The sequence below is a fragment of the Sphaeramia orbicularis genome, chromosome 15 (genome assembly GCF_902148855.1).
Source record: "Sphaeramia orbicularis chromosome 15, fSphaOr1.1, whole genome shotgun sequence".
Classification (NCBI taxonomy): domain Eukaryota; kingdom Metazoa; phylum Chordata; class Actinopteri; order Kurtiformes; family Apogonidae; genus Sphaeramia; species Sphaeramia orbicularis.
In genome coordinates, this window is record NC_043971.1 from 32,165,990 (window position 1) to 32,191,197 (window position 25,208).

General features: G+C 35.5%; 1 protein-coding gene across 2 annotated transcripts in view; it reads right to left on the reverse strand.

The window, feature by feature from the left end:
- Window positions 1–1,022: 1,022 nt before the first annotated feature.
- The window catches only part of adam12b (ADAM metallopeptidase domain 12b), a 147,899-nt gene continuing 123,713 nt past the window's right edge, over window positions 1,023–25,208 (reverse strand). For both annotated transcript variants that reach the window (XM_030155523.1, XM_030155522.1), the window contains exons 21-23: window positions 20,797–21,048; window positions 3,798–3,973; window positions 1,023–2,820 (exon numbers count right to left, since the gene is read on the reverse strand). In XM_030155523.1, coding sequence (XP_030011383.1) covers window positions 2,772–2,820; window positions 3,798–3,973; window positions 20,797–21,048 — 477 coding nt within the window. In that variant the 3' untranslated portion in view covers window positions 1,023–2,771. The remainder of the gene's footprint in view (window positions 2,821–3,797; window positions 3,974–20,796; window positions 21,049–25,208) is intronic.

A 25,208-nucleotide genomic window follows, 5' to 3' on the forward strand; every position in this document is an offset into this window, starting at 1 on the left:
AATATGAATTTTCTTAGAAGCGGATAAACTAATTAATTTACTAGCTTAAGAAGACACATTTATTCTTTGTCTTGTGTTTTCTAGAACTACTGCACTTACAATCTAACACTTATTTAATAATATAGTGAATTTACACAGTAATAATCAGTGTACATGGTAATTATAATTACAGTATTCTTTAATGAAATTATTTGTTTGTAATCTCGGATAAAAATTAGATTTACTTTAAAAGTCCTCTGTTAGTAGCATTAAATACATAAACAGTTTGTTGTAGATGTCTGCAATGTGTGGAAAAGGTGAGCATAAACAACCAAGGACCTTTAACTTAATCATTTGCTTTGAGTTAATTAATAGTTTGAGTTAATTATGAATTAATGACATTTCACTAACATTTAAGTCAAAGTAACTTCTTTTTTCAGCCTGTTTTTGGGGTTAGGATCATTTAACTTACACATATTAGTTTCCTCCAGTGTCTTTGATTTGAGGTGTGTTTCTTCTCTCAGTTGATGTTGACTTTGACTGTCAGTAGATCTTTCATCAGGTCTCCAAAGCAGCCTTACCTTACTTTGTCTTAAAAATTACACTAGGGGACGATATTGAGACAGCTGTGAGGAGATGCTCTGTGTGTGTAACGCCCTGTTTCATCCTGCAGGTGGAAGTGTTAAACAACAAGCTGCTCCAGTCAACTCAGCACACATGAGTAAAAATAACCAGCTGAACAGATCGGTTTTACATTTTTGGAAGGCACTGACACTAATCACAGTGTAAACCCCACAGACGGCAGTTTTTATCACAGAAACACAACACGTGGAGACAGAGGAAGGGCCTTCTCTTTCAAAAGTCTTTTTTTACAATAAGGTTTATTGTATTTTTTTCTGATTTAGTGTGTCCTAAATGTGGTGGACCAATAACACTGTCATTCCTTTCAAAAAACAATGTGTTGGAAATGACTGTTAAAGGATATTTATTTGGCTTTGTGATTTTGTCATAAATGTCTTCTCCAAGCATTTATATCATTTTTATGAAATGTCAAAATGCTTATTTATTTATTTTTTACACTAACCAGTGTAAACAGGGCAGGGCCTCAAAGTAATTCTTATGATACTGTGCTTCTAAAAAAAAGTAAAAGAAAAAAAAAGATATGATCATCAACGTAAAATATGTACAATTCACAATGGCTTTCGATTGTGTTACAATTATGCAAATAAGCACAGTACATTTTGGATTTACAAATGACATAAACATTGAACAACAATTAATTGACACAACACTAACACATTTTTTCACCACGGTGGAGTTACAGCACTCGGACTGTTCACTGTGTAACTCTCGAACACTTCTGAAACATGAATAATCTTTACTTGCACACTCATGTACACAGATGCAACTTAAGTTATGTAGTGCATTACTGGTGCCTGTTTCCAACTGACAGCGGTGAAATAATACGTACTGCATCTGGACAAACAGCACGTATAAAATGGAAAAGTTTGATAGTGATATACACTGAAACAATCACTGACATTCTCTCAAAAATTGCAAATCGACAACAAATGACAAAAAAAGTGCATAACTCAAAAGTGCAACGCCAAGCTTGTAATCTAATGACCTGTGCTGTGAATAGTCTCAGTCCAAGAATAAAAACATACAAAATCCTGATGGAATGTAGTGAAGGCGAAGAAAGACGGACAGACACGATAACACATCTCGTTGGTCACGGTGGAGGAGGGGTTTGGAGAGCACACACAGCGCTGAAGTCATCCTTCTTGGCTCACACAGTCACATACTAAGTGAGTGAAAATGTTAAACATACAAACACCAGTCGATGTTGAATTATTTGGTGTTGCTGTAGTAATTCTCTGGAACACAATCAGTCTGTCAAACCTGTTCGGACTGAAGCCTCTGCCAGTATCAGGAGAATGTGCCCAGGGTCCAACAAATGCTCCGAGCGGTGTGTCATAGCCGGTGCAGAATGTGTGAGAAGTACTTTTTATGTTTGCACTTCACTGCAAACATGCACTTATAAGGAAATGGAGGAGGCTAAGTGGGAGCGTCTGACATGACCAGAGTAGATTTATAAAATAATAAAAAGGTAATAAAATGTGGTTCAAGGCTTTGAAGTGAGTTCTTTTACCCAGTCATGTAGATTATAAACCTAGACACTGAACGCCATTAATGTGTTATACTGTTGTATAGCACGATGGTGGCACAGATGGACAAGCTGCATCTAGAATCTGATGCATTATAAAAACATGAATAACTGAATACTGACACAAATCCTTGCACCGCTCCACTGACTTGCAATGATGACTGGAGTTGTGCTGCATTTCCCTTTGTCTTTGTCCAAAGCAAAGTGTTTGCACTACAATTTTTCCAAGCAATATCATTGCTTATAAAAACATTATATTTAAGCATTTTATCTAAGAAAAAAGTATAAAAATCACCAAAAAAATGCAAAAGAAATGTCCTATATGACAACATGTTTGTATTTTTTAAAACTTTTCCTTGGGAAGAAATCTGTGCTTGTTGCACAAACTATTAATAGTGAAGTTAAATATTAAATAGGTAAATAGTTCATTGGTACCTGAGTGAGGACAACATAGCACCGTAAAGAGGCGTGGCACCCAGTTGTGATAAGCGCCCATTGTTTTTAGAAAGTTTGTGACACTTTCAGCTGTCCAAAAAAGATCCCGCAGAGTCTCCGAGTAGTTAGTGCAAATCAATAAAGTCTCCATCCGTTAGCAGGAGATCCATTCGTCCACAAGGTCCAGAGCTCAGGAGTCCGTTGTCTTTGGTGGTCTGTAGGGTAACACCGGCACAGGTCTGAAACACAAATATAGACACATAATATACAATAATAATATAGTCACTCATATAATATACTCACATAAATGTGAGTAAGCACTGAATTCTTTGAAAATCCCTTGGAGCTTAAGATGCATACTAAGAATCCACTCAGCAGAGACAAATAACCCCACAGCACACTTATTACCTCCGCCAAGGAGGTCTGTTTTTGCCGGCGTTGGTTTGTCTGTCTGTCCGTGTGCAAGATAATTCAAAAAGTTATGGACGGATTAGGATGAAAATTTCAGGAAATGTTGAAACTGGCACAAGGAACAAATGATTAAATTTTGGTGGTGATCGGGGCAGGGGGGGCTGATCTGCCTTGGCAGAGGTCTACACTCTCCGAGTGCTTTTCTACTTTGTAATTGCAATTAATATGTCAAATGACTTCTTGCATATTAAAATTTTAATATGACACTATTTATAATTGTATTTAAAGGTCGCAAAATAACACACTGATCATTTCTAGCAGATTTCAGTTCTGATATGGTCAAAATACAAAAAACTACTTTTAGAGCACTTACAGTCATGGAAAAAATTATTAGACCATCAAAAGTCATCAAAAACAATGGTTATGCAATCAAGTACTAACTCCTGTGTGCATCATGTGACTAAAACAGACAGAAAAGAAAACATGGAATGCCTAAAAGCACTATTTTTGTCAGTACAATGCCATAGACATTGATGTAAGAACTAAAGTGATTTTGGTTATTATTGAGAAAACATGGAAAATGGCTAGATATCAGTTCTGAAATTAAACTCTTATGAGCTATTTTTGTTGTTATCATTATATTTGTCCAAACAAATGCACCTTTAGTTGTACCAGGCATTAAAATGAACAAGAAACTGAAGAAAACAAGGGTGGTCTATTAATTTTTTCTGTGACTGTATAATCATGACTGATAGGCCTGATAAAATGTATAAAATAAATACAAACATAAAGGTAAGGTGCTCACCTGCTGGGTAAAGGAATAGTGGGTGGAGGTCTGGGAACGGTTGGGATAGGGATGGGGAGGGGTCCAGTGCCCGGGACGCGGATCCCTGCAGCAGAGGGACTGTGACCCCGTCGAGAAGTCCTCCCTAGTGGGTCGGCAGGGAGGGGCTTCTGGGGTGGACTGGGCTTCTCGAAGTCCTACAAGAGAAAACGCAAAATATTCCAAAATGTAATTCCAATCTCTCTGATATTCCTCCTCTCTTCTTTATTGGATAGAATATGTATCATCTTAACCCATAAAGACCCAAACAACCACTGGCAACCTAAACCATTGACTGATCTAAAATGTTTAAGAACTTCTGAACCACTGAACACATCAATATGCTAAAATAATTGGTGTAAAATTCAGTTTGTCATCTTTTCATGGTCATCAGATATGACCCATTTGGACGTTCAGAGGTTCTGTAGTTACTGTGGAAACAACGTCATCTTCTACAGCATTGATTCACCAGTAAAACCCATGGAGTTGGATCAATGACAGTGGATGGACACACTTGGTTTATGTTTAGATTTGCTGAAAAAGTCACTTTTTCTTCAGTTTTCTCTGTTTTTGATATAATAAACCACAACTTTAAACACAACTTTTATGAACATTGACATTATTAGTAAATTACATAGAGGGAAATACCTGATTTTCACTGAAAAAACACAAAATACAGAGGATAATATTATAGTAAATGGTGATAAATCACTTAAAAAAGGCTAAATATAGAGAAAAATTAACTTGGAAAGTGCCACAAAAGTAGGTCTGGTCTTTATGGGTTGAGAACGATTAGAAAAGTCAGTGAAAAGGAGTCATTTATGCTGGTTTCCATAAAAACATACAATTAATTTACGCTCACCAGCCACTTTATAGGGTACCCCATGATATTAACAGGTGTACCTAATAAAGTGGCCGGTGTGTGTTTACTCTGCTGTTGTAGTCCTTCTACTTCAAAGTTTGACCAGTGTTTGTTCAGAGATTCTCTTCTGCATACTTTGGTTGTAACCAGTGGTTATTTGAGTTACGGCTCTCAGCAAATTTTGTCTTTTTTGGCTCATTCTCTGTAAACCCTAGAGACTGTGTATGAAAATCCCAGTAGACCAGCAGTACTCAGACCAGCCCACCAACCATGCTGCATACAAAGTCACCTAAATCACTTTTCTTCCTAATTTTAGTGTTCTTGATTTGAGCTTCAGCAGGTGGTTTTAACCATATCTACATGGCAATATGCACTGAGTCTCTGCCATGTGACTGACCCATTAGATATACAGGTGTACCTAATAAAGTGACCACTGAGTTATGCTAAAAACAAAGAATGTAAGAGTAGTTTTAGGTTGAGTTTACGCAGCTTAGGTTTCTTAGTTTCAGAGGATATACGAGAAATGTGTGAGGAACATTAAAAAAAGTGTTTAGTGTGACCTCCCTTTGCACTTCAATTGTCTTCAGCTCTTCTGTTCAGACAATATGAGATTTACTGCACTCATCTCCTGGTGGATTATGTATATCAGCTTTCATTCAGCTCATGTCAAACATTTTCTTTTTGTTTTGGCTAGCTTTTGTCCTGGGAATAGAGGTCATAAAAGGACTGACTTCAGCTTTAGAGTTTTTGCAGGTTTAATGCTGTGCACATATTTCCTGTATTTTGTAGGTGTATTGTATCAAAAAAAAAAGAAATAAATATATATGCTCAGTTCGACCCTGCAAAAACAAAGCTAAACATCTTCTGCATCTCCTGCACATCTGTTCAGTTAAAATAAAATAAAATAAGACAGAAAACTGCATTTAGATCTAGGTAACATTTGGAATGCATATCATTTGGAGTCAAAAAACTACAAAACTTTTTTTTTTCTTATACAAATCCTTCTATTTAGCATATACAATAGTCAGAGAGTGAACAGATGGAAAACAGATGTGAAATGTATAACTAAAAAAGAAAAAAAAAAAAAATCTAAGATAATTGAATTGCTGTCCTGCAAACAATAACCTACAAGTAACATAATAAATAATGAACTAAACCTATGAAAAACAGATTTATGTTTTCAATTTTGTTTAGTTTGTAATGAATTATAGTTGATATCCAGACCCCTTTATATCTTCCATCTTACAGGACAATAATCATCATTTATCACTTTACACAAACTAAAAATAATTGGGTTTAGAGTTGCTATGACATAGTTTTGACATATAGTTTTGCATATGTAGATTACACCAACAGCAGAATTACCTAGAAAGGATGGCAAAGGGTAGAACTGAAGTACCCTATTTACTATTTAATATTAAATTAAAGTACATTATAGCACATTAATCTTGTCTTAAGATGTGATACATGCAAATTAAATCCATGAAACTTGAAAAACCGTTCCTATTAAATATGTTTAAAGGGGTCACAAGCAGCCACTAGAGGGCACTGTGTTATCATTTCCCAAAGCGAACAATAATCTGAATCCCTAACCTCCTCCTTGGCTCCTCCCCCTCTGGAAGTGGAGAAGGTTATCTGAATGAGGTGTCTTCGTGTGTTACTAATCTACAGCGAGGAGGTGAGGTAGTGATAAACATCTGCTACCGCCAGCTACTGTCACACACACATGCACAGTACCTTCCACCAGTCACGTTACAGCATATACACACTCACAGAAATACCTGACAAAACTGTAAATTACACACTCACAATGAAGAGTTTCCATCATCATGCATGAATGAGATTTAGAGAGCTGGAAGGTTTTATACATGCATGAATGTTGCCAAGAAGCGCCGGAGTTTGACATTAACATGTGTGCTGTGTGACCCAGAGGATCATGGTGTAGTAAAATTTCATGAGTTTGCATGAAAGGGATTTTCGCCGGTAATGTGTTATTGGGCAAATAACCTCTAAGAACATGACAATTTGTAGGCATGGGGCTGCACGTTAAAGAGCTGGGTTCACATGACAAATAGGTAGAGACATAAAATCGTACAGTTATGTCACACAAAAGCAATAACCCTCCATATCTGAAGGCTACATCACATTATTCTGTATTTTATACCTCAGCACATTGCAGATAGGTGGCACAAAACGACACAAATAACAATTCAAACAGGCAATTTTATTAAATATTCACTGATAACGTGCTCAGAAGCAGCTTCTTATCCTACAAAAAAAAATTGCCTTTAACCCATTAAGACCCAAACATCCACTGGCGACCAAAACCATCTACTGATATAAAATGTCTAATACAGGGTTCCTACAGGTTTCTACAAGTTAAATTTAAGCCTTTTTAAGACTTCTTAGAACAGAATTTAATGCCCATTTCACAACCTATTACACGGCTATACTGGCAAAAATTCATGACTCCTAGAATTTAGGAAAATGTATGTATTTACAAAGCACTGAACTGAATGTTCTGTGATCATTTCTCACCAGGGGGCTGCAAAGTTAGTGATAATTACTTTCTAACTTCAATATAAATTGCCAGGTTGGAACGGGTGGACCTGAGTAGACGAATGTTACTGTCTTTCTAGTTTGGACATTTCCCAGACATACTTAAATACAACACAGGGAACAAGTTTATAGCAACATAACTTAAGACCTACCACATCAAATTTAATACCTTTTAAAGACTTTTTTAGGGTATTTAATACATATTTGTAAATTCAAGACTTTTAAGACTTTTTAAGATCCCACGGGAATCCTGTAATACCTGTCGATCCATTAATCCTATCAATACTAGGGCTGTGTATTGGCAAGAATCTGGCGATTCAATATAAATCACAATACTAGGATCATGATACGATATATCACAATATATCATGATACAGTTAAAAAGGCAATTTAAAAAAAAAAAAAAAGATTACTTCCTTGAAGAATTGAATTACACCAGAAATATGCACAAATACTAAACACATTTTTATTTGATCACAAAATGTTCCTGCTTAACTTAAAAACTTAAATTATGTTATATTAATTATTTATAATTATATAATTATATTATATTATGTTATATTAACAACTTAAATTATGTTTTACAGACATTACAATTCATATTCTATTAGTTCAGAACTAACATCACAACATTATTTTAGTTCAATCCCAACAAAGGAACTAACATTATTTAATAAAAAAGTGTTAAATAATAATAAATAAAATATGAACAAAAAAGAAAAACAAAAAAAAACAAAAATTAACCTACATAATATCTGCATTTGAATAAATACCTAAAAATATTGATACAGTACTTTTTAATATCGATACAGTATTGTGAAATGAAATATCACGATATATTGCAGAACTGATATTTTCTTACACCCCTAATCAATACATGTAAATAATTGGTGTAAAATACAGTTTGTCATCTTTTCATGGTCATCAGATATGACCCGTTTGGGCGTTCAGAGGCTCTGTAGTTACCGTGGAAACACTGCCATCTTCTACAACATTGATTCACCAGTAAAACCCATGGAGTCTGATAAACGGCAGTGGATGAATATGTTTGGTTTTATGTTCAGTTATTGATATCTTTGCTGAAAAAGTCACTTTTTTCAGTTTTCTCTTGTTTTTGATAAAATAACCCTCAACTTTAAACTGAGCTTTTATGAACATCTACATGATCAGAGAATTAAATATAGAAAAATGAACATCTACAAATTGACAGTCGTGGCCTAGATGGCTGAAGCGTCGGCTTATGACCGAAGGGTCGCCAGTTTGATTCTCTGGACAAGCAGAGAGTTGCTGGCTGATGTGCCCTTGAGCAAGGCATTTAACCTCCTAGTAATGGGTTAAAGGCAGAGGACAAATTTTGGTGTGTGGTGCATGTTTAGGTGTGTGACAAACTACTACTGACAAAATAAAGATTCTGTTCTATTCTATTCTATTCTATTCTATTCTATTCTATTCTATTCTATTCTATGATTAGTAAATAAAATATAAGAAAATACCTGACGTTTACTGAAAAAACACAAAATTCAGAGGATAATTTCATAATAAACGGTGATAAATTACATAAGAAAAGTTAAATATAGAGAAAAAAAAAAAAATTTGGAGCTAACGCAAAAGTAGAACCGGGCTTTTATGGGTTAAAGATTTCAGATTAAATTTCACTACGTCTCTACATACAACAGCCTGGAGCGGTTCAGATGCGGTAAAAAACAAGAGATGCCCCATAGAGATAGAAATGCGACGACGCTTTAATCAAATTGGGCTCCGTTAAGATGCACAGCAGGTCTGTTTAAGTGTAATCCCGCTTTACCCATTTCCCATGTGGACGGAATTGTCACTGTTTTTGGAGTTTGGGGGTGATAAAGTGGCACACCAGGGGATTCTTCTGATCACATAAGAGGAATGAGAGTGAATATTAACTGAAACTGAAACTAAAAAAAAACTATTACATACTCTTACATACCACCCGCTGGTATCTTCAAATAGACACTTTGTTCTCTCATGATGAGATTTCTACATGTGTAAGCGGTAAAGAATAAGGCTTGGGTCGATTCTCATTTTTGTCATTACCAGCAAAATCCTATAAAAGATGAAATCAATAGCGTATTAATCAGTTTCTTTCTGATATCCCTGCTTGGTCTATAGGTTTAAAGTCCTGTGCTCATTCATTTCTACTGTGAAACCTCTAAGGACAGATCCACGCCTTGAATTTTATATGGACCAAAAATAACTCTAATGTGCTTTCATTTGCACAGGTTTCCTTTAGGCAGTGCTTTTTCCACCGCTGCCTTCAAATAATGACAATACTGCATAAGAAAAAAAAAAAAAAGGAAAAAGAAACAAGTATTAGATGATGTGCACTTTGCTTGTGCAGAAACATATAATTTAATCTCTTAAAAGTTCCATTATGCACCCATGTGGATTTCATTTTGTCTCAGGTCACACTTGTTACAGGAACATTTTTTGCTATATGGACTCTTCACATTCTTCTCCAAGACACTGATACTGTCTGAACATTTGTATGAAGACAGCACAAACAAACACAGAAGAGCGTGAAATGATAGAAAACAAGATAATTCCAAACAGGAAATGGATTTAAAGCAAAGACAAAACAACAAGATTGTACCAAAAAAAAAAAACATGTCTGGTTAGAAATCTATTCAAAACCTCTTATCTTTTTAGATATTACACAATAAATATCAAATTGTGTAAAAATTAGTTGGATTTAGTTAGAAATAATTGCAGGAATAGAATAAAATATGCATAATGATGGTTTTGTGAATGGTTGAGTTTTTCCCTAATGTAATATACATACTGTATATTACATTACATACTGTATATTACATTAAGTACAGTACAGCAGGACCACATTTCTACATATTTCTTCTCCAAACAGGCTTCTTCTTTGTCTTTTTTCATTTTATGTTGAGTGGCAACCAGCTTTAAGATGCACTACCATCAGCTTCTATGTTTGAGTGTGGAGCGGAGTTAATATCCCCTTAGCTTAAAAGCCCAGAACGGATAAAACACTGGCTGTAATGAGGGACTTCAGAGTTTTTTGCAGCAACTATAGGAGGGTAGGGTTTTATTACCAACTTTTATTTGCACAAAAGTTCTCAGTAAAAGTAGAAAAAAATCAAATACTTTTCAGTTGTCAAGCACATAACTCAGTCACTCAAACTTTTCATGTGGTCATTTTATACGAACTATATTCATTCATTCATTTTGTGAACCTGCGTTATCCTCACTGGGGTCATGGGGGGTGCTGGACGGCCTGATCTCAATCAAGGTGTACAAGTATATTTGCATCAGTTATTAATCAGTATCGTAAAAAAAACACCCCCAAAACCATTCCCAAAATGGTTCTTTGGCCATCTTATTACTAGATCTTGCAATCCTCCAAATTTGAAGAAAATCAGATAAAAACTGATAAAATGGCGACCCAATGAGTGTGAAAACATGCACAATGTTATTGTTATAAGAGAGCAAAATTATTGTACATAATGTTTTGTAACATAATAAATAATTACTACTCAAGTCCTGCGTCTTTTTTATTACAAAATACACACATCACATTGCTTTTCATTTATTGATCATTTTTGTTGAACAGCTGTTTGATTATCAATTCTTATTTTCAGCCTTAAGACAATCAACCATTTTGTTCTGAAAACCCTTCTTTTACAGCCTTTTAATTGTAATAATAGAATGGGAACCTGTTATTTCAGTATTATTATGACTAAATATGCACACTAGACAGATTTTGGTCTGCCCCCTGGCTGCAGAAAATTTGGTAACAATGTGGCAAACGGATGTTTTCGTCGAACCGCATGTTTTCAATGGTGTGTTGTTCACCAAAATTCATGTAGTGTCCGTACACCAATATACTTCCATCAATAATATCACATATATGCCTTATAGATATATTGTTATAATTTGTTCACAATTGTTTATTTCCTCCTTTACCAGGAAGACTTAAAGATCTAACAGAGATGTGACCATGTGGTAAACCAGATTTCCATTCCAATCTTGTAGAGTCCGTACAGCAAGTAGTGTCTGTACGCCATATTCAAGATATGTGGGTCTAATTTTATTGTTTCTGTCAATATATGGAATTTTTCAGCACGCATGCTTTGGACACGACATCTATGCAATAAACAATGCATGATTATCCTGAGTGCTGAAACATTTGTATATCTTTGTAGGCATTAACCCTTTCATGCATGAATTATGAGAGCCTTAATCAAGATTTTTTTTTCCTGAGTGTTTTTATTCCTCTAGGCATTAAAAAAACAATGCAATTGAAAAATATCTTTATGAACCTATTTTTAATGGAGCTGCAAAATTGTCCACTCACCTGAACGCCATAAGTTTAACTTTAGAAGCAAAGAAACGTATATACTGATATAGTGTGTGAAAACTATGAGATAAAAATGCAGCTAATCTGATGTTTTCTTACATTTTAATATACTCTAATACTAGTCATTACTCACTTCATGCAGATAATATGCAAAAAAACACAACTTTTTGTTAAAAAAAACAAAACACCCTGTTAATTACAATCCAATAACAGTAACAAGCAACTGATTTACACTCAAGCATGGTATGAATGTCAGTGTATGGAATGATGCATGAGCGTTCACTGTGTTGGTTGATATGGAACTAAAACAACAAAACCCATGAATATACAAGAGAACAGCTGGAGAATAGCTGTCCACTGGAGTGACCGGTGTGCATGAAAGGGTTAAATATGGAGGCTATTAGGCTGGAGTGTCCGTACACCTAAGAATTTCTGAATTGACAGGGGTACAAGCCTGTGAAATTTTTAGTAGACACCATAATACAAAAATATTTTGGACTTTAAAAGAGAAATATCAGACAAATAAAATGACCTGTCTGATTTTTTGATAGAGCATTATTATTTTTTATCTATATGTGCACCCTTTCTGGTACCCTTGATTGTGATCAGGCCATGGAGCCTATCCCAGCTACCGATGGGTGAAGGCGGGGTACACCCTGGATGAGTCGCCAGTTCATCACAGGACCGACATATAGAGACGAACAACCAATCAAGAGGAGTCTGCCTGCAGGACCTGCACTGTGGAGCCCCTCCCCTTTCAACCTTTGCTGAGATTATGCAGTTTACATCAGACGCATGACGCAATTATATCCTCCTTAGATGAGAAAACGAGGAAGTCCTAAGTTTAGGCTTGCATATGCATACTACATTTTGCAAAGGTAAGTGGCTTCTCTACTCTGTCCAAAACAGTGAAAAGACCTAAATGTTTATATTCTGCAAAGTAATTTTTAGTTTTAATTAAAATGTGTAAATGTATATGTCACTTCCGGGCCTGACAGCGGAGGAGACCTGACAGCGGAGGCTGCAGGGGGGGGGCTCCACAGTGGAGGTCCTGCAGACAGACACTCTTGAACCAATCACTCTATATAAACTTTTTTTTTTTTTTCAATACACTCCTGATCAAAATTTTAAGACCATTACTGTAACTTTGCTGTTCTTGATAAACCTGATCTGCACTAACATGTTTGAGAGTAAATCAAGTGCTTGTTCTTGTTATTAGACTGTAATTAACAGTTTTTTTTTTTTTTTTTTTTAAACAAAATGGTTTCTTTTTTGCATATTATCTCCGTGAAGTGAGTAATGACCTGTATTAGTGTATGTTAAAATGTGAGAAAACATCAGATTAGCTGCATTAAAAATGTTTTTATTTCATAGTTTTCACACAGTATATCAGTAAATACGTTTCTTTGCTTCAAAAATTAAATGGATGCTGTCCAGCTGAATGGATATTTTTGCAACTCCATGAAAAATAGGTTCATAAAAAATGTTAGTCGCATTGTTTTTTTTAATGCCTAGAGGAATAAAAACACTCTGGAAAAAAAAAAACAAAACTTAAGGCTCTCATAATTCATGCATGAAAGGGTTAAAAAAGTTCTAAGCACAGTTTCAAAATGCAAAAAGAAGAAATGGGAGTGAGACAAAAAAAAAAAAAATTGAGTAAGAAATTTTTTGAAAACAACAATTAAACTGAAATAAGCTGATCAAAAGTTTAAGATCACAACCTTTAAAAGCCAAACTCTGTGGAAAAATGTGGATTCAATGTCACTTTGTGTCAGCTATTCACACTGTCACGACCTCCTGATGGCAAAGGTGTATAGAAACTGTTATATGAGTCATGGAAGTTTCTAGCACTCTAGACACAATTTGAAGCAAGAACACAAAAGTCAGCAGATATATTTTTACATATGCAAGAAATATTGAGAGAACAGACCGGAGTCTTCCAAAGCCTTGCCCCCAGAAGAATTTTCAAAGCTTATATATGTTTAGTCTTTTCCCATGTGAAGTTAACTACCAATTGGTTGGTTACTTCTCAACTCCACCTATATACACATTTTACCTTAAACACTAAAAGGAGGACACTTGGAGAGTGAAGTATCCCTTAAAGAGAAGGTACTCAGTAAGCCTCTGACTCATCAATTTTTAGACAGTGAAGGAAAAAACAAGCTTGATATGTTCACAGCAGGTGGTCATAGTGACTTTGTGGAACAATCTAGAACAGGAGATAGATAAAGGAAAGTACAAACATAAATATATTTAAAAAGAGGTATAAAGAATTGTTTCTAAATAGGTGTATGGAACATGAAGGATAAAAATGGTATTGTCTCAAATACCAGTCATGGTTCTTGGAATTAAGAGAGAGTAATTTGAATTTCAGAGATTTTCATATGTGTGAGTGGATTAAAGTGAGGACAAATGTGAAGTCTAGATAAACTGGGACTGTGGGTGTGAATGGACCTTATGATGCATTTAAGTTATTCACTCCTTTGGTGAAGTTTGGGGAAAAAAACAAAAAAAACTTAAGTTTAAAATTATTCAGAAATATTGAATTGAGATGGTAGATATGTTTTTGTTGTTGATTTTTTTTTTTGGTATTATTATGGTGTGAGTGCTGGATGCCGTACACATTTAAGTTGATGTAAGCAGTGTATTAGTTGAAAAGGATAGGAAAAAAAAATAAGCTTTTGCTTCTAGCCTATTCCTTTTTTTGGTTTTTATGTTTATTATGATTGATGTATTGAGTACAATGACACTGGTCCACAATTTGTTAGAAATGATTTGCTTCAGAGATTAAATGTGCTAAATGTTACATATTTTAATAAGATTAATTGGAAAATAAATGACAAAAGTGCTGGTTTGCTGATGTTTTCAAGGTATATGATTAAGTGTTATTACACATATATATTGGTTTATGTACATTTATATAATAGTTTTAGAAATCTTCCACTAAATAGAACCTGTAAAGTGAATGTATTCTAACGTGCAGACAGTGTTTTGAGGTAGATCTTGTAGCTCTGAGACAAATATTCCTTTTGAGTCAAACCCATTCTCTCGTTAATTCTTGAATTTCACATTTTGACCCAAGGCTGTATCTTGGAAAGTTCAGTCAACCAGCATTTTTGACTTGATTTTTCTTTATCAGTGACTCTCATGTGGTAAAATTTCATTACTTTTATTCTGGAAGCATTTTCCTTGTAGACCAGTGTGATTGATGAAAAACCAAAAATAAATTCATTCATTCATTCATTCATTCATTCATTCAGTCAGTCATTCATATGTTATATCATATTTAAAATGGGAATACTGGACACTGCAATACTCTACATTCTTCATCATATGCACCATGAAAGCATTGGGATGTGACAGATTAGCTCTTAACAGTAATATAGAAGTAGGTTTTCATTCACTTATGTAGATTAATGTGCATTTAGTTATTTGGAGTGTTTCTCATGAAATTCTTTGGACAAAAACTGAGCTCTGTTGCACAGAGGAATAAACCCCGGTATACAGTATCACCGTACGCTGACAGCGAGCAGAACACTACCTGAACCGCTCCTTTAACTGACAAATAAATCTTCATGTAGAAAAATGAAGAACAAAACAAAGATGTAAACGAACAGATGCATCCACTCAAATGCAAGAGGAATCCAGGACCCATGTGTATTCTAATGCCTCTCTTGGCTGAAAACCCCATATTGTTACTAGACATTTGGTGTTGTTCACATGGCTTAATTCAAAATGAAGGATTGGACTGTCCTCGGTGGCTTGAGAAAGATCTATGAGCCTTGGGCTTATAAGCACCTTTCAAAAGCCACGGGAGAAACTGAAAAATGTGTGGTCGTCTGGCCAAAAGCAAAGCTATTTTTCTGAGTTCCTGAAAAGATGACATTTAGGTGCGGTATGGTTTTTTCGCTCATCCAACCAGACGATGCTGCAGTCTACTTTTTGCCTAGAAGATGTTACCACACGCTTGCTTCACATTTATTCGACTCTGCAGGTATCTGATGCATATTTCGCCTTCGTTGCACCAAAGTAATAATCAACAGGTTTGTTTTTGAAAAATGTCACCCTGCACGCCGCTTCCCTTTTCATATGCTGCGTCGGTGTAATAAATGAAGGATAGGCTTTATTCCTCGGGAACTTTAATGCGATTCAGTCGGCACAGCCTGTGAGAGACTCCTTTAAAATAAGATATATTAGCATAGACAGCAGGTGAGGTTGTGTCAAGTATTACAATAAGCTTGTACTATGTTATCTTTTCAGGGGATTGATGTCCTGTACGTCCTTGCTGGCCTGTTATTAAATTTAGGACCACCTTTCTTTGCTCACTCCATCTGTTTTACTACAGCAAAATGAGCTGGCAGATATTAGCAGGTAGAAGGGTTTCATTGTTTTGGCAAGCCAGTGAGCAGTTTATTTAGAAAGCAAACACTGGCCTTTCAGCTAAAGTGCATCTTCAGTTGGCACATGTTCATAGCTGTAAATGGTGATATGCTGCAGCGTCTGCCTGATGTGGACAAAACCCTCTAATGCTGCGTACGACGCCTGTTGTTACGCAGCATTTGTTACGGCTGCTCACCTGAATGATTAACCATGGGTGTGTAAAAAATTGGATGCATACACGCTTCCCTCTAAGTCCTTCATGGTTTGGCTTCACATCTGGGATTGTGTTATGCTCTTTATCCAACTGAGGGAAAGTGTCATATCACCAAGCTAATGTCTTCCTCTTCTTTAGAAAACAGCACACATCTGCCAATTTCCTGCGTACCACGCTGTGCCTCACACAGTGTCGACATCTAACACAACTCTCTCACTGCGCACGCTACACGAATAGATCAGGATTTGGAACAACCGAGAGTGCAGCCAGATGGATTTACTATCTCCACTGCGGCCAATACTGCTGGCTCAGCACAAAACTGCACCTTACTCAGGGCTTGGGTAACAGAGGGTGAGACGGATTGAATTTTGCTGTCGATATGTGGGTGCGCGACTTGACCGCACTGCAGAAATACATTGAGTTCTGGTATACAACACTTTGCTACAAAAATTTAAAGACCATACCAACACCAGTTTTTTTTTTTTTTTTTTTGCATGTTTTAAACCATTAACTGTAATTTGCATATGTTTTATATTAGTATACATCATTTTTAAAGCATATGTTAAGTTTTTAGATTGATTTTCTACCTGAAGTTCCATGCCATTGGCTTCTGTTCATTTCAGTGTGGTATAAAAATTAAGAGACCTTACACTTTCTTGACATTGGTGATATATCACACTGAGCAGTTATTTTACTTTCTTACTGCTTAAGTTACATTTCAGTCAAGAAGCGGTTTATTATATGGATGCACTGATATTTGACGTTGACATACTCTAAAAAGAAACAGTACAGTGACTCATCTGAGATCATATGCTGTTAACACAAACTTCTTTTCCACGTTAGGCAGATGCTGAGTTAGACGTGGACATGCTGAGGATTTGCAGGATTTCATTCATTACTTTGACAAAATATTGAAGTATAAAGAGGGCAGTGAAAGAAGAACTGCTCAGATCCTTTACTTCAGGGGTCTCAAACATGCGGCCTGGGGGCCAAATGTGGCCCACCAAAGGTTCCAATCTGTCCTGTGGGATGAATTTACAAAGTGCAAAAATTCCTCAGATTAATTCTAGTTCCAGTTCCACATACAGACCAATATGATCTAAAGTAAAATATTCATTCATTTTCTGAACCCGCTTTATCCTCACTAGGGTCACGGGGGTCGCTTGGAGCCTATCCCAGCTACATAGGGGCGAAGGCGGGGTACACCCTGGACAAGTCGCCAGTTCATCGCAGGGCTGACATATAGAGACAAACAATCACTCTCACATTCACACCTATGGGCAATTTTAGATTAACCAATTAACCTATCAGTGCATGTCTTTGGATGGTGGGAGGAAGCCGGAGTACCCGGAGAGAACCCACGCAGACACAGGGAGAACATGCAAACTCCACACAGAAAGGTCCCACCCCCTGTCGACTGGTGTTGGAATCGAACCCAGGACCTTCTTGCTGTGAGGCACGAGTGCTAACCACTGCACCACCGTGTCGCCCTAAAGTAAAATATCCTACAAAAAAAAAAAAATGACTCCGTATTTTCTTCTCAGTTTGATGTGAAAAAATACTACACTATGTCTATAAATACAGACAACTTCAATTTTTTGTTTTCGTGCAAAAAATAACATTAAATTCTGAAAATATTGACATTTACAAACTATCCTGTAACAATAAAATGTGAATAAACTAAACAAATAAGAACAACCTGAAATGTCTACGGAAAATTAAGCACAAATTTAACAATTTTCTGCCTGTTCCTCAGTGTTTAGTGTCTTTGTAGATTCGATCCATAATGCACATGTAGAAATGATAAGTTGAGGCATAATATTTTTAAAATCTGCACTTATTTTTCTTAAGAAATTTCTGTTTTTTCAGGTTATTCATATCTTCTTTGTTTGGATAGTTTATAAAAGTAAGTATTTTCATAATTTAATGGTATTTTTTTGCACTAAAACAAAGACAAAAATTTGGAGTTGTCATTATTTATATGTTATTATGCTATTATTTTATTGGTCCGGCCCACTGGAGATCAACTTGGGCTGAATGTGGCCCCTGAAAGAAAATGAGTTTGAGACCCCTGCTTTACTTACTTACAATACTTTACTTGTGGAAGTTCCTAAATGAATTTATCTCTCTATTTAACCTTTCCTAAGTGATTTATCACCATTTATTATACTATTGTCCTTTGAATTTTGTATTTTTTTCAGTGAAAATCATCTATTTTTCTATTTTTAATTCACTGACCATGTAGATGTTCATAAAAGCTCAGACTAAAGTCAATGGTTATTGTATGAAAACAGAAAAAACTGAAGAAAAGGTGACTTTTTCAGTAAATTATATCATTAACTGAACATAAACCCAGTGTGTCCATTCAGTCATTGATGGGTTTTACTGGTGAATCAATGTTGTAGAAAATGACAGTGTTTCCATGTTCACTACAGAGCCTCTGAACGTCCAAATGGGTCATATCTGATGACCATAAAAAGATGACAAACTGCATTTTACATCAATTGTTTACATGTATTAATAGGATTAGTGGATCAACAGTTTAGATCAGCAGATGCTTTTGGTCGACGGTGGACGTATGGGTCTTTATGGGTTAAGGAAAAGCACTGTGAAAATACTGACATTTTGTATTAAAAACCCCACTTTAGCAAAATATACCAAGGTATTAATGGTAAAAGCAGTCATTGTGATATAAATGTCAGTATTTTACAGTTTTTCATTCATGTTTGGATTCATATTACTGCTGCACACACTTACTGAGGAGGTTTAGCTTGTGTATACAGGGTGGGGAAGCAAAATTTACAATGAACATTTAGTTGTTTTTTCTCAGCAGGCACTACGTCAATTGTTTTGAAACCAAACATATATTGATGTCATAATCATACCTAACACTATTATCCATACCTTTTCAGAAACTTTTGCCCATATGAGTAATCAGGAAAGCAAACGTCAAAGAGTGTGTGATTTGCTGAATGCCCTCGTCACACCAAAGGAGATTTCAAAAATAGTTAGAGTGTCCATAAAGACTGTTTATAATGTAAAGAAGAGAATGACTATGAGCAAAACTATTACGAGAAAGTCTGGAAGATACTATTAAAGAAGAATGGGAGAAGTTGTCACCCGAATATTTGAGGAACACTTTCGCAAGTTTCAGGAAGCGTGTGAAGGCAGTTATTGAGAAAGACGGAGGACACAAAGAATAAAAACATTTTCTATTATGTACATTTTCTTGTGGCAAATAAATTCTCCTGACTTTCAATAAACTAATTGGTCATACACTGTCTTTCAATCCCTGCCTCAAAATATTGTAAATTTTGCTTCCCCACCCTGTACTTTAACCCTTTCATGCATGAATGACGAGAACCTTAATCAAGATTTTTTCCTGAGTGTTTTTCTTCCTCTTTAGGCATGAAAAAAACACTGTGATTGAATTTTTTTATGAACCTATTTTTCAAGGAATTGCAAAAACATCCACTCAAATGAATACCATGAGTTAGATTTTTTGGAGCAAATAAACATGTATTTACTAATATACTGGGTAAAAAAAAAAAAAAAAAAAAAAAAAAAAAAAAAAAAAAATATATATATATATATATATATATATATATATATATATATGTTTTTTTTTTTTAATGCTGCTAATCTGATGTTTTGTCACATTTTAACATACTCTTATATTAGTTATTACTCACTTTATGGAGATAAAATGCAAAAAAACCCCAACTTTTTGTTTAAAAAAAAAAAAGTTACTTACAGTCTAATAGTAAGGAATTGACTTGCACTCAAACATGTAACTGCAGGTCAGGTTTATCAAGAACAGCAAAGTTACAGCAATGGTACGTTCACTTTACTGGCTGATATGGAACTAAAACAATAAAATCCATGAATATATAAGATAACACCTTTGAATAGCTGTCCATTGTAGTGACCACTATGCATGAAAGGGGTATTATACTAATGTATCTTATTCACTATCATGGCAATATATTTTCCAGATAATCCAAGACGTGTTTCAAGAGGTTATTTAGCTTCATATGTAGGATTAAGAGGGATTTTCACCAAATCACAAATACTCCAAATCAGCACATTTGGAGACATTTAGTATGATTTTCACTGAATCTGTGCAGTAACTAAAACTGTCAGTCAAACATAGCAGAGAAAAAAGCACAATAATTGCCTCTTAGATGTAGTTAAACGCACTGAAGTACAAATACCTCTCCATTTTTTGAGTAAAAGTGTGTTGTAACAGTGAAACAGGGTGATTTTCCTTAGTGCGGTCAAAATAACTGTGACATCTAAAATAGTAAAACCACAGCTTTTCATACTGAGTTGTTGTTTTGCTTTCACATGGTAATAAAGTTGGACAGAAGTGACAGCTGCTCGGTATAAAGGAATTCAATGTAAAAAAAACTTGGCAGCAGAAATGTACTGTAAAAAACACTATATACTAATTGTATTTAATGGGGTACAACCTGCAAAACTGCCTGTATGGTTCATTAATGCTGTGGTACAGAAAGAGAAGGTATTTTCGGTTAAAACTTTCGAACTTTGTGTAATTGTGTGTGTCGTGCAACCACGGAACGAACATTAAGTTGTGTTTTTTTTGTACACAAACCTGGTCCATTCTGTATGCCGACTGCTGGCGGGGCAGAGTGTGGAAAGGTGGCCCTCGAGGTGGCGATAGGGACGTGTGGGTGGGGAGGACCCTCTGGTGGGCTGGGAGAGGAGGCAGGGTGGGCTGGCCCACACTCAGTGACACCGGCATGGGTTGGCTGATGTGCAGCGGCTGGTAGAAAGGCAGCCGGCGCAAACTGTGAGAGTGGAAGTTGTGGGGAGGGAGAAGAGGCTCCGCACTCAGGAAGGATGGCTGAAAACGTGGAGAAAACACTTCTTTTAACCTTTAATTAGTTACCTGATACAACTAATTACAGCACTTCCGCACCTACGTTTGTTTACTTTATTTCTCTTCCTTTTGCCCCTCGTAATCTATTGCACTTAGGAGTCTTGTAATGCTGACAAAAGCAGAAAATTAACTGGCTTGGTTAATGGACAGAAAACTCATTTGCAATGATTTTATTTAATTTGAGCCATTTCTCCTGCAAGAATGGCACTCTTTTGTCGATTTTGGGTTTTTAAATATGAGGATATGGGGGTTATATGTAGAACTGGTAATCCAAACTATTAACAGGAGGGGCAAATTGTATATCAGAACTAGAGCTGCACAATGTATCATTTGAGCACCGTCATCACGATGTACCTGTGCGCAAAATTCACATTGCAGGTCCTGTGATGTTGGAGGCAAATGAACTCAACGTGTTGTCATCTACTTTCAAGGATACCTGACACACATTATGCACAGCAATCCACCAATTACAGTCATTCTTAATCAGTTTGCCGAAGCAGACCACACACCTGCACATGGAGCGAGCCGCTGGTAACAATGAAAAATGATCAACAAGAAAAAAAAACAAGAATAAGAAAAAAAGTAACCAAAAATGAAGACTTAGTGCCAAAAAGAAAAGCAATGTCAGTTATTTGAAGGATTAGAAGGATGATATTGACAAATGTGTTCTGTTTTGACAGTGCCTTGCACCTGCTGCCACAACGAGAGGAAACACAACTAATTTGTTTGACCATTTACGTTGACACCACACAGCTATTATATCCTCCTGGGTATTTTTTTCATATCGCAATATGTATCACAGGGTTAAAAAAAATCGCAATGTCAGTTTTTCCCAATATTGTGCAGCCCTAATCAGAACACACCTACAGCTATCAAAACCACCTGACAATTAACCCTTTCATGCATAGTGGTCACTACAGTGGACAGCTGTTCAAAGGTGTTCTCTTGTATATTCATGGGTTTTATTGTTTTAGTTCCATATCAGCCGACACAGTGGACGCTTATGTATCATCCCATACACTGTGATTTATACCATTACCGTAACTTTGCTGTTCTAGATAAACCTCATCTGCAGTAACATGTTGTAAAAAAAAAAAAAAGGCAAGTGTTATTAGACTGTAATTAACAGTTTTGTTTTCTGTTTTTTTTTTTTTTTTTTTAAGAAAAAGGTTTTTTTTTGCATATTATCTCCATGCAGGTATGTTAAAATGTGAGAAAACATCAGATTAGCAGCAGTAAAAGTGTTTTTATTTCATTGTTTTCCCACTGTATATCAGTAAATGCATGTTTCTTTGCTTCTAAAATGAAATGCATGGTGTCCAGCTGAGTGGACATTTTTGTAACTCCATGAAAATAGGTTCATAAAAAAAAATCAATCAAATTGTTTTTTTTATCATGCCTAAAAATGATTAAAAACACTCAGGAAAAAATCTTGATTAAGGTTCTCATAATTCATGCATGAAAGGTTTAATACTCCACCTCCACAGACTGTAGGTTACTGCATCAGCTGATAGTTTACATTATAGCTCTGTTAGCTTAGCTCTGTTTTAGACAGAAAATAGCAACAGTAAAACTGATCACCTCTGTTTTCTGTAGTTTGTGTTGTCAGTCGCTGCATTAATCCTACCATGCATACTGGTCACTACAGTGGACAGTTATTCTACAGCTGTTCTCTTGTGTATTCATGGATTTTTTTTTTTTTTTTTTTTTTTTTACACATATCTTTATTAAAGTTTTAAGACACTACATATCTTTTCTAACATGAATTGGTAACCTTGTGTAGATCTCCCCTGAGCATAAACCCCCAGAATCACAAGCCCCCCCATAGTTTTCACACAATTTATCAGTAAATACATGTTTCGTTGCTTCAAAAATTAAACACATAGTGTCCAGCTGATTATTGTTATTATTATTATTATTATTATTATTATTATTATATTTTTTTAACTTTTTTTATTTTTTTATGTTTTCTTTTCTTTTTATTATTTTTTTATGTTTATTTTTTTTTATTTTTTTTATAAGAATTTTTTCAATCACATTGTCTTTTTCATGTTTAAAGAGAAATGAAAACACTCGGAAAAAAATCTTGATTAAGATTCTCATAATTCGTGCATGAAAGGGTTAAAGTTTTTGTTTGAATACTTGATGAAGGCTTGAAGCTGAAAACACATTGATGTGTTTTTTAAAGGTCTATACATGACCTTGTCATGAGAATAAAGGCATTTTAATACTTAAACAGAGTGCTTTGGAGTTTTCGTCCTGTTTGTCATGTGCATTAAAGATCTGTTGGAATCATCCAAACAAGGTCAGAACTGTCACAGTTTAGTCTGAAACATGGATCAACAAACAACAACTTAGCACAGACAGATAATAACATCACATAATAACTTTATACCTTCATAAGCCTCATAGGCAAGGGAAGGCAAGTTTATTTGTATAGCACATTTCAGCAACAAGGTAATTCAAGGTGCTTCATACAGGACATTGAAATCCAAAGACAGGGAAAAAGAAACACATTTAAAACATTATAAAAGAAACATGTAAAAGGTGATTAAAAACAGCAAGTAAGAAAACAACACATAAAATCCCCCCCCCCCCCCCCCAAAAAAAAAAACATAAATAAATAATCACCCATGCAGAAGAAACGCTGGGAAATCAGCATCAAACTCCATTCTTTTCATTTAGAGCTGTGTCCAGTGGTGAAAACAACAGCACTTCTACCTTTTATCACTTTGACACTGTCTTTGACTCCTAAAGTTGTTTCTTAGTGGTTCTCATCCTATCTCGTCACTTTTTGGCGCTTTTGTCCAACACCCCGCGGCGATAGTTTTCAACACTTACTACTCCCTGTAAAGCTCACATCAATCCAGCTAACTGTCAGCATGAGTAGATTCAGTTCATATGTCTATGATCCAATACACTGGCACATTTGGACTGTTTATTCTGAAAGCTCTAATGATCACTTTTGGTCATATCTGAAGACTTACAGTATAAATAACACATATGGGTGCTTCTATGAAACTGGTCCCCAAAAACAGGACATGGGGGCTAAAAATTCAAACCAGATGTAGACTAATGTTATGAAGCAAGTTTGGAAGCACTTTGAGTCTAGTTTAAAAATAAATACTTACTGAGATAAAAGAGAGACCATTTTTCAGATAAAACACATTTTTTATATTATTTTACATTATATTTCATAAAAAAATCTGTATGTAACACCGTCAAAAGGACACAAAAAATCCACGTTACTATTTTTTTAAAAATATCTCTTTATTCTCTCACAGGTACATTTTGGGAATTGAACTGATTATGCAAGGCAGAGTGTTTCACAAAAATAACCACTGTTGTAAAATATTTTGCGATTTATATGTGTTTAAATAGGTAGGTTCTGCATGTAACACAAGTGGACATGATGGGTTACATACAAAACCTGGTATGAGACTGCCGATTCATGAAAAACCCACATGTCTGGATTAGAAAAAACACTAGGATCATCAAATTTAACACAGTGTCTTTATTTATAGCGGTATATAAGACCATTTCAAGCCATGTTTTCCAGATCAAATGCACTGACACCCAAGTAGTTTTTCCTGTCCCAATCTTGGTCCTATTTTTGGCTGCAATATTTTAATAAAAGTTCATTAATTTTAGGATGGCTAAGAGCAAGAGTATATTTTTTTTTGCATTTATCTGAGATCATCATTAGGTACATCCTGGGGGGAAAGATGTCTACATTTCTCTTTTATTACTGGGTCTAAAAAGCTGGCAAAGATACCAAAATGTACCCAGTTTCATAGAAGCACCCAGAGCTCCTTTACATCACTATAAATAATTTTAGGTGTAATATCTTTGGGTTTTGGTCCTTTAGTCATACCTGAAGAAGTAACTTGGTGCTCTGAACAATAATGAAAGTACTTTGTAATTGCATCTCTAGCCTTATGCGGTAATAATGTAAAGGCTTAACTTGGCATGAATCAGCTGAGAGTGAAGACAGGAAATCTCCTAAATCATTAGAGTGAAATGCTGATGTCAGACTCAGCCATAAAAATGGAAAACAACTTTATTAGATGTGACATTCTGAAACTGTAAAAGCCAGAGTCTGACCACATGTCCTGACCAGCTGT